The 22,426-nt window shown below is 36.9% G+C and overlaps 1 protein-coding gene across 1 annotated transcript; it reads right to left on the minus strand.

Annotated features, from left to right (window-relative positions):
• Positions 1-1,149: 1,149 nt before the first annotated feature.
• LOC133848294 (gamma-butyrobetaine dioxygenase) lies at positions 1,150-4,096 on the minus strand. The gene is made up of 2 exons (XM_062283794.1): positions 3,073-4,096; positions 1,150-1,967 (listed from the first exon to the last, which is right to left on the minus strand). Exons 1-2 carry the CDS (start codon positions 3,978-3,980, stop codon positions 1,646-1,648), a joined length of 1,230 nt encoding a protein of 409 aa, XP_062139778.1. The 5' UTR covers positions 3,981-4,096; the 3' UTR covers positions 1,150-1,645.
• Positions 4,097-22,426: the final 18,330 nt, after the last annotated feature.

Below are 22,426 nucleotides of genomic sequence, written 5' to 3' on the forward strand. Positions count from 1 at the left end.
TCAAGTTGTTGAGTGCTATGCCAGGTACTTCCGTGAGTGACGTTACAACTTGACAATATTTGACACTTTAGGAGCCAGGCGAATTTGCATGTTTACCGAATGCGGATGTCGTTGTCGTGTTGTCGTCATCATTGCCACGGGGAGCAAGGGGAGACCTAAGAGAGGGGGTGCTAGAGGGGGACAGTGCGGTGAAGCCTTGGCCAATTGGCGACACCAGCAACAGCAACAACAACACATCCTTTGGAGCGAGGCAACGCGACGTTGCTGTCAATCATCTTCACAAGCGATTTGTCAGCTTCCTGACGCTAATAATCCGCAACAACGCGCCCAGGATCATCATGATTTTTTACAACTTTTCATTTTCGCGCTTGAGCTGCTTTAACTGCCAATGACGACGTCGCATTTTTGTGGATTTCTATACCCGGCATCCCGAATGCTTACAGGCATCCCAAAAAGTCAACAACATATTTAACAGCGTCAACAAAGTTGAGAGCAATCTGAAAATGGATAAGAAGTATATGGATATCAATCTGGAATATGGAATATGGAATATGATATAAGGAATATGGAATTTGAAGTATTGGCTGGCAAAAATCTAAAAAAAAAAAAAACATGTCATTAAGGCTGATTTCGAAAGTGTAACATATATTAATATTTTAAATCTAGTTTTAGCGAATTTGATTACAATACGAAATCATCATCAATATTATTGATATCTTTCTAAATATCTAAATATATCATCCATTTAAGTTTAGTACAATTGTGTAAAATACGAAACTTAGCTTAATAGTTTGTTTTTATATAGAATGAATATAGTAAATATGTAAACAAGTTCATTTCTTTTTTAATCATATAGCGAATGGTGCTTGTAATAAATATTTTAAAATCGTAGATTGCATATGAAATTGAATTATTCTTTAATGTGGAAAGTTAAATTGGAATGTTTCTTTTTTCTTTTGGTTTTTTTTATATATTACTAATGTTTGCATATAAAACTAAAGTCAAACATGAACTTTTTGTTTTATTAAAATATCTATGTATATAATATACATATTACTTATGTGGTTATTCTGCCATTTTCCATACACCTCTTAAAGACAGAAACATTAGAGCTAACACATTTAGTTATTATTTGTTTATTTAATATAGTTTTATTAATAATTAGTAGCCGAAAATATAATATATATTTAACTTATTAATTACAAGACTATTTATTACTTGTATAGCTATTTAACCACTCTCAAATATTGTCATGCATACTCGTATGATATTCAGTATTATATTTACAGCGTATTTATAAAAAAAAATTTTATGCCGGGTATGTGAAAGTGTCACCCGTTGGCAAGCTCTGTGTTTTTTTTGGTGTTTTGGTTATTGGGCTAAGTCAGAACGCAGCATGGGGAATTAGGTAGGCTATGAGCCAGGGCAGTGGGCGGCAAGGGGCGTGGCTGGCATATGTGCCAAGTGGCAAGTGGCAAGTTGCAAGCAGCATGCTGAGTTTGGGCAACTATTCAAATGAGCTCACCGCAAATGGCTTGGAAAATATGTCGCTGACTTTTATTAGCGCATTTAAGCAGAGGATGAGCTGCTTTAGCGGCAGCAGCGATGGCGAGAGGAAGGAAGGAAGGGGAGAAGGGTGCGCGACTCAGTTGGCAACATTCAGACGCTTCTTGAGCACACGCAGACGCGAATAGATAATGTCCCAATCGAGATAGGCGCCAACAATGTAACGCGAATTGTCCTCGCTGTCATCGTAGCCAGTGCGTCCATGCAGCAGCCGCAGATTGTTGAAGGTGAGCACATCGCCCGGCTGCGTCTTGAACGAATGCGCATCCTTCTGGGCCATGCTCACAAAGCGAGCGTACGCCTTGTACCAGGGCAACACCTTCTCCAACGGTGCATTGAAGTGGCTGTCGCGCTGTGGCACGCTGTGATTGATCCGCGTGTACTCGCCAGAGGCATCCAAGCTGTCGAAAAGCGAAAAAGATTAGACAAGTCGGATGTAGAATCAATACATTTCCATATCTCGCTTAGCGACCTCAAAGGCAACCGAATAAATTTGGTTCCTAAGCTGATCAAAAGTTTTCTATTCCCTTTAGTTATCGTCTTAACGTAACTGTTATGTATGCCGCTAAGCACATTTTGTATTCAATTTAGTGTGGCCGTTAAGTGAAATCTTCCTAAACTAAAAATTGTTAAATTCAAATTCTGTGTGTTTCTATTTTCATTCTGAAAGTTATAATCGCCATTTTGATTGACTATTGAGCGAAATTGAAATGGCAACTAAGCAAAATACGAATAACTGCAAATAAAACAATTTAAATACTTCTCTACTGTTTCTACAAGTTTTTTCATCGTTGTTTGTAAAGGCTAAGTGTGGTACTGTTTACCACTCGGCGAAAAGTCTTCCAATAAATGAGTAAAACCATTTCTGTGGCTTCTATAATTTCTTCTTCAAATATCCACATATTTGCTTGTGACCGCTAAGCGAGATAATGGTGGTGAATAAGCCAAAAGGTGTTAGATTAGGCAGCATTACTATTTCTGTGGTTGTTTCACTGTTTTTCTACAAGTTTAATCATTTTTGAGTGTGACCACTAAGCGAGATAATGATGGCCGCTAAGTGAAATTACATAAATTGAGGCAGCATAACCATTTCTGTATCTTCTAGATATATTTATATAAGTTTGTGCAGACTAGCGTGCAACGGCTAAATCAGATAGTTGTGGCCGCTAAGCGAGATATGCCAATAGATGTTTTCTGCACTCTCTAAATATTTATTTGTGGCCGCTAAGCCAGATAATGATGGTGATGATGCCAAAAGATGTTTAATCAAGCAGCATTACTATTTGAGTTATTGCTTTACTCTTTTTTCACAAGTTTCATAATTTTTGAGTGTGATCGCTAAGCGAGATAAAGTTGGTAGCAAAATTACATCAAATGAAGCAGCATAACTATTTCTGTGGCTTCTAGTTCGATTTCTTCGAGTTTGTTCACATTTCGGTAAAATTGGTAAACGAAATAATTGTGACCGCTAAGTGAGATATCCCAATAGATGTTCCCTTCACTTACCAGATAACGGGCGCTCGCCAAATGTTGTGAAACTCGCGTCCATCCTCGCTGCCAATATCATTCCAGTCGACATCGATGCTGCTGAGCAGTTCAAAGTCCGCGGGATGCTCTCGCTTCAGACGATCGGCAATGTGAAAGGCATCCACCAGCAGATTGCTGCCGCCCTGCGACTTCGTCTGCACCACACAGTGCAAGATGTTCACACTGGGCTTGTACTCGTAGTACGGCAGATCTGTGTGCAGTGGCAGCGGCAGCGACAAATACGCATAGTTCTGTGCCCCCCGGCTTGGCTTTTGGACGATGAACTCCTCGCCATAGGTTGTGCGTCGAATGAAGCCAACGCGTTCAGCGAGGCGACGCACGACGCCCTCGTCGAGTGGCGCTCCGCTGAGCAGCGCCACGCCATAGATGGCCAATGCCTGAAGCCACTGCTGCAATGCCGCATCCTCGGACATCACTTGATCGTAGTGAAAGCGCTGGGCAATTGAATCGAATTGTTTGCCAGCCCAGTGTGAGGGACGTGGCCGGTAGAACTCATTGAGGTATTCCTGTTGCTTGTCGCCAGCGAAGCTGCGCCGTTGCAGCCAGTCCAGTTTGTAGCTGCTCTCGTGTGCATCGCTCCAGCGAACGTGCAACTGCTGCGAGTTGGCATCCACATGCAACGCCAGCGGACGCACCGTGGCATCGAAGTTGTCCCAGTCGAGGCGACGCGACTGCGAGCTCTCGTGGAAACACGAGGCACAGCGGCAATTGTCACGCAACCAAATGCCAGGAAAGGTGAGAGCCGGCTTGGCAGCTTCACGTGGCTTCACCTCGATGTACAGTTCATCTACGATGCGTGCGCTCAGTCGACGTACCAACGAAGGCGCCACTTGCCCCAGGGCACGTTGCACACGCTGTGGCCACATCACAGCAATCAGAATCAGAATCAAGTCAAGTCAAGTCGAGTCGAGTTTCGAATTTCGAGTTCCGTCAACGAACGCAGCGATCGACCGCAGCAATCGAGCGACAGATTCCAAATGCCGAGAGCAATGTGCAAAAGGTTCGAAAGTGAAATCGTCATCTTCTCAACCTGCCTCTTCTGCCTCTTATCAATGTTTGGACTTTGCCTGCCAGCTCATAACTCGCATCTGGATGCTGAGCTTTTGTTGTTGCTTTTTGCTAATCAGTCGACGATTGTTCACTTTATTTGAGTGTCGCACAGTGGCACAAGTTCTATTAAGTTTCGCCGAAAAACTAATTTCAAGTTAAATTCATTTAAGAATTAATCAAGTTAATCGAAAATATATATAAATTACTCACTTAACTGATTTTTATAACAATTACACAAATACATCACTACCAAATGATTTAATTGATTAATTTTAAGTACAGCTAAAATCAAAGATAGTCTAAACAATTTAAATTTGTATTTTCAACAAATTGTGTGTAGGCCAAAAATCATTAATTTATTCATTTAAGTACCATTTAGCAGTGGAATTGTTAGCAATAAATGAATTGTATTCTTCTTGACGACAGAATCTTTAAAGATTAATTCGTTTTGATTTATTTATAAAAAGTATTATATTTTTTTAAATTATAATATTAAGAAAAAATATATAAAAATCTTAAAGGATTATTTTATTTAAGTTTTCAAATTTAAAAAGAACTGTATTTCTATATTAAGTAATTCAACGTGTTTTGCGGCAACGAACCACTGTGCGACGCCACTTGATGCTAATGAACACTCATTCAATAAAGAACTAGTTCTACTTTCTGTTTTATCTAAGCATAATTCAGAGATAACAAAAACAAAAACGTTGTCTTTAAAAGATAACACAGCAACCGCTTAAAAAACTAAACTTTCTTCGATAAAACTTGTTATTATAAATGAATACTTGATTTTAAAAATTTCCAATTGAATTCATTTATTCAAATATACAATTTTGGCTCGATATTAATTATTTTACTCTTAGCGTTGACAATGCAAATTCTAATTATCGGTGAAACAAATTATGGACTGTAAATCAATTAGAACTTGAACTAAAATACCAATATCAATCAATGTTTCCAAAGTTGTTTATTATCGAGGAATTATTCACACTCTATTAGTCCGAATATATTTGCATACAAGTTGTGTAGAAATCTAATTTCATCTAACTTAAACTAGAAGTTCTCTATAATATGTTGTTATGGTTCATTTACTAAAAAAATCTATAAATTTAAAAAAAATGTACTTAATAATGATATTGTATTATAATAATATTGTATTTATAATTTTCTGGTTGCCGAATGAGTTTCTCACTATAAATATTACACTAATACAATTTTCTTAGCTAATTCAAAGTGCTGACACTTTCTACAAGTATTGTTGAAATTTTGATGTTGTACTTTATAATATTTGAAATTCTAGATTCAAATTCAAATTCTCACTAAGCAATTTATTTGAAAAGTATTTGTTACTCCGCCAGCTGTTAATTAACTCACAGGTTGCAAGTAATCCACTCAAATTTCCAGATATTGTGTAAGAAGTATTGATGCATACAGTTTACTTTTGAGATGGAGGTGAAGGTGGAAGTAAATAGTTCCTTTAGAGCTCTGTTTGTGAACCATTCGAATAATGGATTCATCAACAATGACATAGAACTGAGTTTGCTCACGTCACGAGATCTCTAAACTATATATAGAGTAAGTATGTTATTCTCAAGCTGTTTTGCTGATAACATTGGAGGCACAGCAGACGCGACTTCAACGTCAGCGACAGCGACAGCGACAACAAACAGCGACGTGGGGCAAGCGGGGCAAGTGGTAAGTGGTAAGTGGGGTGGGGAGTCGCTTATCTGCTGCTTGCTGATGCTTTGAAGCATTGTCGTTTGTCGTTGGGCATTGTGAACTGGCGCACAGAAGGTGGAGGCAATGGTAGGCGATCAATCAATCAATCAATCAATCAATTGAATCATCTTGCGCTCCCCTCGAACTCGCTGCGCCACAGCTGTGCTGCAATGTTGCAAGACGCAGCCGCAATGTCCCCGAGATGCATTCCGCGAGTGGCCTTTTAAGGGCCTCAACTCAAACGATTCTTGTGAAAGCAATAAAAATTGCAGCGCCTTCAGCCTGAGTTGTTGCTGGAGTTGCAAGTTGCAGGTTGACCTGTTGCGCATTTGAATGGGAGCAACAGCAGCTTGCGGCTTGTGGCAACAGGACGTTGTTGGCTGAGCTGTGTGAGGCTGCAACTGCAACTGAATTGAAGATGGGATGCCCAAAACTCTGCCTGCTCCTGACCATTTACAGCGTGCACAATAAATTCCTGATGCCACAGCAACAAGCACAAGGGGTGGGGTGGGGTGGGGGGAGAGGGGGCAACAGTAACAGCAGCAGCAGCAGCATCAGGAGGCGGCACAAGCAGAAATTCCCAAGCCGGCGGCCATAAAAATGCGGCTCACATGTGACAACGATTTGTACTTTAGCTCCTTTTATGGCAGTTGCCTGATGCGGCTGCTGTTGCTCCTTCTCCTTCTCCATCTTCTCCCCGCTCTCCGTTTTTCACCCCACCCCCCACACACATCGGTGCTTGCTGTTGTTGCATTTTTAAAAAGCGGCTTCTCTCTGTTTGTTCGCTTTACAAATCGCAAAATCGCATCAGATTATACAACTTGCGAACGCAGAGCTTCAGCAACGGTTTCAACTCCGACTCCGACTCCATCTGCAGTCTCAACTCTCTCTCTCTTCGACTCCCTCTCAACCATTTTGGCCATTGGCTTTGTGGGTCACTGAGTACATTGCTCTCTCTCTCTCTCCCTCCCCCTCCCTCCCCCTCTCTCTCTCTCTCTCTCTCTCTAGCTTGCTGACTGTCGCATAAATATTGCAATACTTATTTATGCCAGATTACATTTGCACTTTTCAATCGCTCAGGCAGCAATTAGGTCAATTAACACTTCCGGCCACGCCCCGTAAATTTGATGACTGCACGCATCAACGTTTAACTCTCTCTCTCTCGCTCTGTGTCTTAGCCTATCTCTGTCTATTGTGCTGACGATGATTATCATGTCACATGCCATCACTCAATGCTTTTATGAGCCTAGGCCATAACAATGGCCTGGCCACTTAGACCCCCTTCTAATCCGGTTTGCATCAAGCTGAGGCAACAGCCCCGCCCCTGCTTCCCTTCAATATCCTTTGCCCGAAATGTTAACAGTTTTCGTTTCATGTAATTAAGTGCTGCTGATCCACTAGTTTTTATCTTGAAGACCCAACGGAAGGAAGGACGCAGGAAGCCGTCGCAGGACGACGCACAGTCAAGTGAAAGCTTTCTTCTTTTCATTCCCTTCCCCCTCCCTTCCGTTCCGTTCCGTTCCCTTCCCTAAACCGCTTCCTCAGTATTCAGTTGCGTTGTGTCTTGTGTTTGCAAACTGTCTGGGCGAGACAACGTGCTACGTGCCACGCAGAGGCAGCCACATCGCATCCCATCGCATCCTATCCCAAGAAGCAGAGTGTCCGCGACCCGTTTGTTGTCCTGCTGTCCATCTCCTTGTGCTGATTGCACTTGAGTCGAAATGAAAGCGAACCGAAAAATGTGTTAAGAGTCTAAACACGAACGTGCCGCTCAAAGGCCACTCGTTAGCTGTCAAGAGACTGAAAGAGACAGCTACACAGAACGAGAGAGAGCAAGAGAGGGAGAGAGAGAGGGCTGCAGATTGAGTGGGATAGTTGAGTCAGCATCAGCATCAGCATCGCCAGCCAACGTCAACGCCAATGTCTATTGGTAAATATTTTTACTATTTGCGACAGCCGAGAAAAATAGAAAGAAACCCAAAACTCAACTGAACTTAACTAAACTGAACTGAAGATGCGCCCACAACAACAGTCCTTGGGCTTCAACTAGCTTCATATATCCTCGCTGCACCTGCAAGCAGAGAGAGAGAGAGAGAGAGAGAGAGCGGTATAGAGAAAGGGAAGGAGAACTGGTGGCAAGTCTCCAAGATGCCAATGTCTGCAGCCATTTCATTTCATTTCATTTTGTTGCTTATTTTATTGCCTGGCCTGTTTGCTGGCCCAGACAGTTGGCAAACAGTTAGACAAGCTGGCAAACACACAAAAACAAACAAACATGGACCTGATCCGTTCCATTCCGCTCCATTCCGTTCCATTCCCATGTCGTCCCATGTTCTTTTTTTCGGCAGGAACTTGTCTTCATTACGAATGCGGCAACTGCAACAAAAACGAAATGCAATTCATTGCACAATGCGTTCAAATCGCTAGAGACAGCTAAAGAGATAGAGATAGAGAAAGAAGAAGCGAGCGAGCGAGGGGGAAACGACTCTTGAGTTAAGTTCACACGTTCCACATACAAGAGACAAGGGCAGTCGAGCGAATGCATCCTTTGATTTTCGATCAACAACTCAACAGATTCACACTTTCACCCAAAGCGAGACTCTTAAGAAATTATTTCGCATTCGATTGAAATGTTCGTAGCAAGCGTCAAGCACTCGGCAATTGCATTTGCCCCACTGTGCGTGCAATGCTGTGCTGTTGTGCATAGTTTGCACATTGTCTCGTCGTGTTGTCTAGTCTCATCGTTGTTGCCCTTTTCACTGCTTCCATTCCTTTCCTCTCTTCTCTTCTCTTCTCTCCTTGTCGCAAGCTTGCCGTAAGCCACGTCTAAACATCCTGCGAGGACGACGACGACGACGTCGACAGCTCATTTCGTGTGACACTCTTCCAGCTGTTTGTGCTTTGTTTACAGTTCGCTCGGATATCGTTATATCTTATTCTTAAGCAGTCTCACACTCACACTCAGACTCAGTCTTCAAGCTTCCTTACCTGCCAACTAAATTTAAGAGAAGTGTTTAAAGGTTTTTATAAAAACTAAAACTAAATTTACTATACTATACTATACTATACTATACTATACTATACTATACTATACTATACTATACTATACTATACTATACTATACTATACTATACTATACTATACTATACTATACTATACTATACTATACTATACTATACTATACTATACTATACTATACTATACTATACTATACTATACTATACTATACTATACTATACTATACTATACTATACTATACTATACTATACTATACTATACTATACTATACTATACTATACTATACTATACTATACTATACTATACTATACTATACTATACTATACTATACTATACTATACTATACTATACTATACTATACTATACTATACTATACTATACTATACTATACTATACTATACTATACTATATACTATACTATACTATACTATACTATACTATACTATACTATACTATACTATACTATACTATACTATACTATATATATATACTATACTATACTATACTATACTATACTATACTATACTATACTATACTATACTATACTATACTATACTATACTATACTATACTATACTATACTATACTATACTATACTATACTATACTATACTATACTATACTATACTATACTATACTATACTATACTATACTATACTATACTATACTATACTATACTATACTATACTATACTATACTATACTATACTATACTATACTATACTATACTATACTATACTATACTATACTATACTATACTATACTATACTATACTATATGCTATACTATACTATACTATACTATACTATACTATACTATACTATACTATACTATACTATACTATACTATACTATACTATACTATACTATACTATACTATACTATACTATACTATACTATACTATACTATACTATACTATACTATACTATACTATACTATACTATACTATACTATGCTATACTATACTATACTATACTATACTATACTATACTATACTATACTATACTATACTATACTATGCTATACTATACTATACTATACTATACTATACTATACTATACTATACTATACTATACTATATACTATACTATACTATACTATACTATACTATACTATACTATACTATGCTATGCTATACTATGCTATGCTATACTATATACTATACTATACTATACTATACTATACTATGCTATACTATATGCTATGCTATACTATACTATACTATACTATACTATACTATACTATACTATACTTTATGCTATACTATACTATACTATACTATACTATACTATACTATACTATACTATGCTATACTATACTTACTATGCTATGCTATACTATACTATACTATACTATACTATACTATACTATACTATACTATGCTATACTATACTATACTATACTATACTATACTATACTATACTATACTATACTATACTATACTATATACTATACTATGCTATGCTATGCTATACTATACTATACTATGCTATACTATGCTATGCTATACTATACTATACTATGCTATGCTATACTATACTATGCTATACTATGCTATGCTATACTATACTATACTATATGCTATACTATATACTATACTATACTATACTATGCTATGCTATACTATGCTATGCTATACTATGCTATGCTATGCTATACTATGCTATGCTATACTATACTATGCTATACTATACTATGCTATACTATACTATACTATACTATGCTTTATACTATGCTACTATGCTATGCTATACTATACTATACTATGCTATGCTATGCTATGCTATGCTATACTATACTATATACTATACTATGCTATACTATACTATGCTATGCTATACTATGCTATACTATACTATACTATACTATGCTATACTATACTATACTATACTATGCTATGCTATACTATATGCTATACTATGCTATACTATGCTATACTATGCTATACTATACTATGCTATACTATACTATGCTATACTATGCTATACTATGCTATGCTATACTATGTATACTATGCTATGCTATACTATGCTATGCTATGCTATGCTATGCTATGCTATGCTATACTATGCTATGCTATGCTATGCTATACTATGCTATGCTATATGCTATGCTATACTATGCTATGCTATGCTATGCTATACTGCTATGCTATACTATGCTATGCTATGCTATACTATGCTATGCTATGCTATGCTATGCTATGCTATGCTACTATACTATGCTATACTATACTATACTATGCTATGCTATATGCTATGCTATACTATGCTATGCTATACTATGCTATGCTATACTATGCTATACTATGCTATGCTATGCTATGCTATACTATGCTATGCTATATACTATACTATGCTATGCTATGCTATGCTATGCTATATACTATGCTATACTATGCTATGCTATGCTATGCTATGCTACATGCTATGCTATACTATGCTATGCTATGCTATGCTATGCTATGCTATGCTATGCTATGCTAGGCTATGCTATGCTATGCTATGCAGGCTATGCTATGCTATGCTATACTATGCTATGCTATGCTGCTATACTATGCTATGCTATGCTATACTTGCGGCTATACTATGCTATGCTATGCTATGCTATGCTATGCTATGCTATGCTATGCTATGCTATGCTATGCTATGCTATGCTATGCTATGCTATGCTATGCTATGCTATGCTATGCTATGCTATGCTATGCTATGCTATGCTATGCTCATACTATGCTTATGCTATGCTATGCTATGCTATGCTATGCTATGCTATGCTATGCTATGCTATGCTATGCTATGCTATACTATGCTATGCTATGCTATATATGCTATGCTACTATGCTATGCTATGCTATGCTATGCTACTATGCTATGCTATGCTATGCTATGCTATGCTATACTATGCTATACTATGCTATACTATGCTATACTATGCTATGCTATGCTATGCTATGCTATGCTATGCTATGCTATGCTATGCTATGCTATGCTTGTATGCTATGCTATGCTATGCTATGCTATGCTATGCTATGCCATGCTATGCTATGCTGCTATGCTATACTATGCTATGCTGCTTAATATGCTATGCTATGCTACATGCTATGCTATACTATGCTATGCTATGCTATGCTATGCTATGCTATGCTATGCTATGCTTACATGCTATGCTTTATGCTATGCTATGCTATGCTATGCTATGCTATGCTGTGCTATGCTATGCTATGCTATGCTATGCTATGCTATGCTATGCTATGCTATGCTATGCTATACTATGCTATGCTATGCTATGCTATGCTAATGCTATGCTATGCTATGCTATGCTATGCTATGCTATGCTATGCTATGCTATGCTATGCTATACTGTACTATATGCTATGCTATGCTATGCTATGCTATGCTATGCTATGCTACATGCTATGCTATCTTATGCTATGCTATGCTATGCTATGCTATGCTATGCTATGCTATGCTATGCTATGCTATGCTATGCTATGCTATGCTATGCTATGCTATGCTATGCTATGCTATGCTATGCTATGCTATGCTTTATGCTATGCTATGCTATGCTATGCTATGCTATGCTATGCTAATGCTATGCTATGCTATGCTATGCTATGCTATGCTATGCTTTATGCTATGCTATGCTATGCTATGCTATACTATGCTATGCTATGCTTTATGCTATGCTATGCTATGCTATGCTATGCTATGCTATGCTATGCTATGCTATGCTATGCTATGCTATGCTATGCTATGCTATGCTATATGCTATGCTATGCTATGCTATGCTATGCTAGGCTTGCTATACTATGCTATGCTATGCTATGCTATGCTACAATGCTATGCTATGCTATGCTATGCTATGCTATGCTATGCTATGCTATGCTATGCTATGCTATGCTATGCTATGCTATGCTATGCTATGCTATGCTATGCTATGCTATGCTATGCTATGCTATGCTATGCTATACTATTATGCTATGCTATGCTATACTATGCTATGCTATGCTATGCTATGCTATGCTATACTATGCTATGCTATGCTATGCTATGCTATACTATGCTATGCTATGCTATGCTATGCTATGCTATGCTATATATGCTATGCTATACTATGCTATGCTATATGCTATGCTATGCTATGCTATGCTATGCTATGCTATGCTATGCTATGCTATGCTATGCTATGCTATGCTATGCTATACTATGCTATGCTATACTATGCTATGCTATGCTATGCTACTATGCTATGCTATGCTATACTATGCTATGCTATACTATGCTATGCTATACTATACTATGCTATGCTATGCTATACTTTATGCTATGCTATGCTATGCTATGCTATACTATGCTATGCTATGCTATGCTATACATGCTATGCTATGCTATGCTATACTATATGCTATGCTATGCTATACTATGCTAATGCTATGCTATGCTATACTATGCTATGCTATGCTATGCTATGCTATGCTATGCTATGCTATGCTATGCTATACTGCTATGCTATGCTATGCTATGCTATGCTATGCTTGCTATGCTATGCTTTATGCTATGCTATGCTATGCTATGCTATGCTATGCTATACTATGCTATGCTATACTATGCTATACTATGCTATGCTATGCTATGCTATGCTATGCTATGCTATGCTATGCTATGCTATATGCTATGCTATGCTATGCTATGCTATACTATGCTATACTATGCTAGGCTATGCTATGCTATGCTATGCTATACTATACTATGCTATGCTATGCTATGCTATGCTATGCTATGCTATGCTATGCTATGCTATGCTATGCTATGCTATGCTTTAAGGCTTATACTATACTATGCTATGCTACATGCTATGCTATGCTATGCTATGCTATGCTATGCTATGCTATGCTATGCATGCTATGCTATGCTATGCTATGCTATGCTATATGCTATACAGGCTGCTATGCTATGCTATGCATGGCTATGCTTGCTATGCTATGCTATGCTATGCTATGCTATGCTATGCTATGCTATGCTATGCTATGCTTTATGCTTGGCTTGCTATGCTATGCTATGCTATGCATGCTATGCTATGCTATGCTATGCTGCTATGCGGCTATCATGCTATGCTATGCTATGCTATGGCGCTATGCTATGCTATGCTATGCTATGCTGTGCTGCCATGCTATGCTATGCTATGCTATGCTATGCTATGCTATATGCTTATGCTATGCTATGCTATGCTATGCTATGCTGGTACTTTATGCTATGCTATGCTATACTATGCTATGCTATGCTATGCTGCTATGGCTTATGCTAATGTATGCTATGCTTATGCTTTGCTGCTATGCTATGCTATGCAGGCCTATGCTATGCTGTGCTATGCTATGCTATGCTATGCTATGCTATGCTATGCTACATGCTATGCTATGCTATGCTATGCTATGCTGTGCTTGTATGCTATGCTATGCTATGCTTTGCAGGCTATATGCTCAAGGCTATGCTATGCTATGCTATGCTTGCTATGCTATGCTATGCTATGCTATGCTGTATGCTATGCTATGCTATGCTATGCTATGCTGTAGGCTATGCTATGTTATACTTTATGCTATGCTATGCTATGCTGTGGCTATGCTGTGGGCTATGCTATGCTATATACAATACATGCTATGCTATGCTGGCTATGTTTGCTATGGCTATGCTATGCTATGCTATGCTATGCTATGCTATGCTTGTACTTATGCTATGCTATACTATGCTGCTATGCTATGCTATGCAGGCTATGCTATGCTATGCTATGCTATAATGCTATGCTATATGCTATGCTATGCTATGCTATGCTTATGCTATGCTATGCTACTATGCTATGCTTGGTGCTATGCTGGCTTGCTATGCTATATGCTATGCTATGCTATTTACATGCTTATGCTACAGGCTATGCTGGCTATGCTATGCTATGCTATGCTATAGGCTTATGCTGTATGGCTATGGTGCTAATGCTATGCTATTATGCTATTATGCTATGCTATGCTATGCTATACTATGCTATGCTATGCTATGTATAATGCTATACTATGCTGGTACTGTACAGGCTATGCTATGCTATGCTATGCTATGCTATGCTATGCTATGGCTAGGCTATGGCTGCTAGGCTATGCTATGCTATGCTATACTATGCTATGCTATGCTACTATGCTATACTATGCTTACTATGCTATGCTATGCTATGCTAGTGCTATACTATGCTATGCTATGCTATGCTATGCTATGCTTGGTATGCTATGCTATGCTATGCTATGCTATGCTATGCTAATGCTATGCTATGCTTTGCATGCTTATGCTATGCATGCTATGCTATGCTATTTAATGCTATGCTATGCTTTATGCTATGCTATGCTTTGCAGGCTATGCTATATGCTATGCTATGCTATGCTTGCTACATGCTATGCTATGCTATGCTATGCTTGCATTACAATGCTTATACTATATAATGCTATGGGCTATGCTATGCTATGCTATGCTATGCTGGCTATGCATGCTATGCTATGCTATGCTATGCTATGCTATACATGCTATGGCTTATACTGCTATGCTATGCTATGCTATACTAATGCTGTGCTATGCTATGGCTATGCTATGCAGGCTATGCTATGCTATGCTATGCTATGCTATATGCTTTATGCTATACTATACTATGCTTGGTATAGGCTATATATGCTTATGCTATGCTATGCTATGCTATGCTATGCTATGCTATATACTATGCTATGCTTATGCACTTGCTATGCTATGCTATGCTATGCTATGCTATGCTTATGCAGGCTAATGCTATGCTATGCTATGCTATAAGCTATGGCTATACTATGCTATGCTATGCTATGCTACTATGCTATATGCTATGCTATGCTATACTATGCAGGCTATGCTATGCTATGCTATACATGCTATGCTATGCTATGCTATACAGCTATATATGCTATGCTATGCTATGCTATACTATACTATGCTATGCTATGGCTACTATGCTTGCTATACTATACAGGCTATGCTATGCTATGCTATGCTAGGCTATGCTATACTATGCTGGCTTTAGTGCTATACTATGCTATGCTATGCTAAGGCTATGCTTTACAGGCTATGCTATGCTATACTGTACTATGCTATGCTTATACTATATGCTATGCTATGCTATGCTATGCTATGCTATGCTATGCTATACTATACTATGCTATGCTATGCTATGCTATGCTTGCTATGCTATGCTATGCTATACTATGCTATACTATGCTAGGCTATGCTATATGCTGGCTATGCTATGGCTATGCTATGCTATGCTATGCTATACTATGCTATACATGCTATGCTATGCTATACATGCTATGCTATACTATGCTATACTATACTTTATGCTATGCTATGCTAAGGCTTGGCTATACTATACTATACTATGCTATGCTATGCTATGCTATAGGCTATACTACTTACTATACTATGCTATGCTATGCTATGCTATACTATGCTATACTATACTATACTATACTATACTATGCTATACTATATACTATACTATACTATGCTATACTACTATACTATACTATACTATGCTATGCTATACTATACTATACTATGCTATGCTATATACTATGCTATACTGCTATGCTATACTATACTATGCTATACTATGCTATGCTATACTATACTATGCTATACTATACTATACTATACTATACTATGCTATACTATACTATACTATACTATACTATACTATACTATACTATACTATACTATACTATACTATACTATACTATACTATACTATACTATACTATACTATACTATACTATACTATACTATACTATGCTATACTATACTATACTATACTATACTATACTATACTATACTATACTATACTATGCTATATACTATGCTTATACTATACTATGCTATGCTATACTATACTATACTATACTATACTATGCTATACTATACTACTATACTATACTATACTATACTATACTATACTATACTATACTATACTATACTATGCTATACTATACTATACTATACTATACTATACTATACTATGCTATACTATACTATACTATACTATACTATACTATACTATACTATACTATACTATACTATACTATACTATGCTATACTATACTATACTATACTATACTATACTATACTATGCTATACTATACTATGCTATGCTATACTATACTATACTATACTATACTATACTATACTATACTATACTATACTATACTATACTATACTATACTATACTATACTATACTATACTATACTATACTATACTATACTATACTATACTATACTATGCTATACTATACTATACTATACTATACTATACTATACTATACTATACTATACTATACTATACTATACTATACTATACTATACTATACTATACTATACTATACTATACTATGCTATACTATACTATACTATACTATACTATACTATACTATACTATACTATACTATACTATACTATATATACTATACTATACTATACTATACTATACTATACTATACTATACTATACTATACTATACTATACTATACTATACTATACTATACTATACTATACTATACTATACTATACTATACTATACTATACTATACTATACTATATACTATACTATACTATACTATACTATACTATACTATACTATACTATACTATACTATACTATACTATACTATACTATATACTATACTATACTATACTATACTATACTATACTATACTATACTATACTATACTATACTATACTATATACTATACTATACTATACTATACTATACTATACTATACTATACTATACTATACTATACTATACTATACTATACTATACTATATACTATACTATACTATACTATACTATACTATACTATACTATACTATACTATACTATACTATACTATACTATACTATACTATACTATACTATACTATACTATACTATACTATACTATACTATACTATACTATACTATACTATACTATACTATACTATACTATACTATACTATACTATACTATACTATACTATACTATACTATACTATACTATACTATACTATACTATACTATACTATACTATACTATTTAATTCAAATGCTCTAATAATAACACATGAACCGAAATAAATAATAATGAATCAATAATTTCCAGTCACTTCTACTTAGTAATATTAGTTCATATTGAAAAGTTACTCATAACTAAATTCCCCTTTTAAATGTAGAACTTTTTAAAATAAATTAAATTGCTCATAAATAATATTATAATAAAATGACTCAAAGAAGAAACACGTAAATGTTGAACGATTTAATTAAAAAACTCACACTATTCAAATGCTAATATTAATTATTAACTAATTTGTTTGCCTATACTTATTGATTGAAATTAAATTGAACACAAAATGAATTTGATATTTTGAAATATGTTTTTATTGAACTTTTCCTATACACTAAATGGATGGCAAACAATAAATGTAATAGAGTTCTAAGAAATCTGGTATACAGGTGAGCAGCCAATTTATTTTTGTTATTATTATATTGTTATATTAAAATATTGAATTAGCCAAAATGCAAAATAGTTTAATTAATAAAAATTAAAGACATTATATTGTCTGGAAGTTGTGTTGATAATAGTTTTTTTCAAGGGTAAACGCATATGTAGGTCGCTAGCACTGCTATTTCAAAGTTCACAGCTGTATATGTGATTAAATAAAACAGCTAAGGGAAATTGCAATAAATCGGACTATGTAACATATAATTTGACACTTTTCAGTTAGTAATATAAAAAAACCCGAACTTGAGATGAACATAATTGCAAATAAAGTATCGTTAGCGACTACTTGGTAAACATGCGATTAAAGCGGGTGCTTACAAGTAACAACTCTAGTAATCAGCTAAAGTATGTAGTGCTATAGAGTATATATATTCTATATATGTACGTATAAGGAGTAGATGATCAGACAAAGAAATAGTTTGCCCTGCGGTAAATACTTCAAGTGCAGGAGCGAGTTCATTTGGTGCTCAAATGAAGACTACAATGTCAGGAAGTGATGGACGTGATAGACACACGACTGCATCTGAAGTTGTTGTTATTCCTCTTCCTTTTCCACTTCCTCTTCTACTTTATCTATTTCTTCTTTTTCGTGCAGTGAATAGTTTCAGCTTCGATTTATTTTATGTTTATTTTTTTCTGGCATTCGCTTTGGATTTAAAATGACACTTGCACTTCTTCTAGTTGCCAGCGAAGTGGTTTGGCAAAGCGAAGCATGAAACTTGCCAAAAGGTAGGGAAAAGAGAGATAGTGATAACAGAGAGAGGAAGAGAGAGAGAGAGGGAGTGCATTCTTAATGCATTTACTTTACAGTGGCAGGCAAGTGGCAGGAATACAAATCAAATTAACTTCTTTGTTGCCCGCCCGCTGTTCGCACTACACGTAATTAGTGGGCGTGGCCATTGCTGAGTCATGCAATAAGAGGGGAAAAAAGGAGAAGGAGAAGGAAGGGGTTCGATTGGCTATTGTGTTGTTGCTGTTGTTGTTGTCGTGGATGCGTGGCAAGTTCTTTTGCTTTTCAGCGGAAACTATTTTCAAAGCTGAAGCTGCGTAACTCTTCTGCTCTCCACCTTCCCCTCCCCTGCTCCACCTTTCCACTCTTTACCTCTTAAAATCAACAAACACTCGCAGACTCTCACTCGCCTCTCTTTCACTCTATTTCAATTGTATAACTCTCTCTCTCTCGCTCTCGCTCTGTCTCTTTTGGGGAAGTGAAAACGTGTTGCGGCATATATTAATTTTTATTTTCAGCGACGAAGGCGACGGCGACGGCGACGGCAAATTAACGTCCAAGTTGCTCTAGATGCTGCTCTCTTTGTTGCTCTCGTTGCCTTTGTTTGTTTAGCCACTGAATGATGGATCACACACACACGCACATGCATACACACACACACATACGAATATGTATAGCCTGACTCACGAGAATGACTTTCCTGGGATTTCGATTGCACTTTTCTCACTACACACACACACACACACGCAAAGACTCGCTCACTCACACAACAAACGATTTTGTTGTTTGGATTTCAGCTTCTCCCCCTACTGCCGCACCCCTTTCATTTTGGTATCCCCCCTTCCCCCATCGCCACCTTTTCAGTTGCTGGCATTGTGCTAAGCACGCCTGCTCATTATTTTCACACGTAGCTTGGCACGCTCCCCTCCTCCCCTATCCCTTCTTCCCATCCTCCCCCTCTCCACTCCCCACTCTCCATCCTCGCCTTGTTTATGTTTTAAGGTAATTTTCTGGGCCGTCGCCGCTTAACGCGAACTGCGGCAACTGTTGCGCCTATCGTCGCTGCCATGCCCACCACAAATCTGTTACCCACCACCGCCCCCCTAAAAGGTCAATGATACTTAAAGTTTGAACAACTAACAGCCAACGGACTATGCGGCGAGCATATTGAAAAAAAAACGAGAATAAGAAGCAGAAGAAGTGTTCAAGTGCCTTGTGGAAATTGAGAAAGTAAGGAGCAAAAAGTTGTGGCTCAAGTATCTTAAAGGCCTGAAGAGTGGAGAGAGGGTCATGGAAGGGGCGTGAGAGGGGAAGGGGGGAAAGCATTTTGTAAATGTGGTGGTCAAGCTGCATGAAATTGAAATGGCCAAGCCATAAACTTGGCCATTTGTATTTGCCGGTTATGAGCAAAGACAAAAAAAAAGGAAAAAGGACAGGAAAACGGGAGGCAAGCTGTGGACAAATGGCAGAACACAAACTGTGCTCGCAAGTGCCGCAAATATGAAATGTGAAATGTGCCACATGAAGCAGATGGAAACAGATGGTGTGCCCCAGCAACAGGATCAAGAAAGGAGTAAGGACCAAGCCAGAGTTTAGGGTTACAGGACAGAAGCTGACGATGGAGCAAGGCAAGTGGTCATTTAGGCAAGTGCCACTCGAGTTAAGGTGAAGTCCAAGACAAAGAGCATCATTTACTACCACTAAGTAGCTGAGCAGAGTCTTAGAGTTGAGTGAAGGAGGAGAAGGAGTTGCCACAAATTCATGCAGCATTTCAATATCAACTTCAACTTCAACTTCAGTCTGCTCTCCCCACCAAGTGGCCATGAAACTTGAACTCAAACTAAAGCGAGAACATGCATTTCAATTTCAATTGGCCTCCTTGGAGCAATTGGCCAAGTGCCGCATATAAAATACGACTGCTCTCTCTTGCATATGTGAAATATCGAATATGAAAAATACTTATGACAAATTACCAGCAACCGAGCAACCGAGCAACGCAGTAACAGTAAAAGAAAGTTTTTTATTGAATTAGTCCTGCTCGACAGACAGCTGAACAGCTGAACAGATGAACAGCAATCATCCGGGTATCTTTACAGCTTGCCAATCAAATGTGCCATCCATTTATGGCTGTTGCCTATTCGAATATGTAAATGAATACTCTGAATGTTCTCAGTTTTATATTTTGAGTATGTAAATTAATACTTTGCATTTCAGTCATCAGTTTTCTCAGCTATTTCCACAATTTGTTGCTCAATTATTTCCATACAAATTATTAAAAGTTTTGAAATCTCTGAGTGATGGAATAAACTCTTAACTTTTACTTAATAGTCACTAAAATATAGAAATCTTATCTATTTCAAATGTTAATATTTGCAATTTTCAAAATATTTCAAAGTGTTCTTAATGTTATAATAATGTGAATACTATTAAAATGATAAATCATCTCTTTTTCCATCAACATTATTTTTCAAAATATTCAGTGTTGATATAAAAATATAAAAAATAAAAAAAAGTTTGACTGAAGTTGGACACACTCAACAAAATTATTGCTTCAGATCTATGCAGCTCAAAATGTTTACTGTCAAATTGTTTATAAATGAATATAACATTGACTGTTTAAGACAAGGCTACAGCCGTGTGTGCTCGACTGTGATTTATTCGCTACACATTTTCAATAAAAGCAAAACATAACTGTATTATTCTTGAAATATACCAAATTAATATACTTAAATATACTAAAATCCCTTTACTTAAATGCAAAGAGTGTTTTTCCCGATCCTATTTCAAATTCCCATTTTGTTCATCTTATCTTCAAATGTCAACATTCCATTGCAGTCCATATAAAAGATTAGATTCGCATATTCGACTAAGCTAAAATCTTCAATTTTTGTGATAATGCATGACATTAGTCAGAGAAAAGAATGAATCAGAGCTCGAATATGAAGGCAAAAATTTTGATATCTAAAGCGACATCTATCGTTTATTAATGAACTAGCTGCATATTTCATGAGCTGGTTCATGTCTTTGATGACCCTTGGTTTAAATACATGCTATGATTTCTGTGAATAATCATTGAAAACTTCATTTATCACAGTTGGTCAGTGAGAACAAGGATATAAATATATACAATATTATTTTTCTGATTATATTTGGACATTGACGTACTAAATACGATACGGACTTGTTGACGATCGAACAAAAGAAAATCGAAATCAAAA

This window comes from Drosophila sulfurigaster, chromosome X (assembly GCF_023558435.1).
Source record: "Drosophila sulfurigaster albostrigata strain 15112-1811.04 chromosome X, ASM2355843v2, whole genome shotgun sequence".
Lineage (NCBI taxonomy): Eukaryota > Metazoa > Arthropoda > Insecta > Diptera > Drosophilidae > Drosophila > Drosophila sulfurigaster.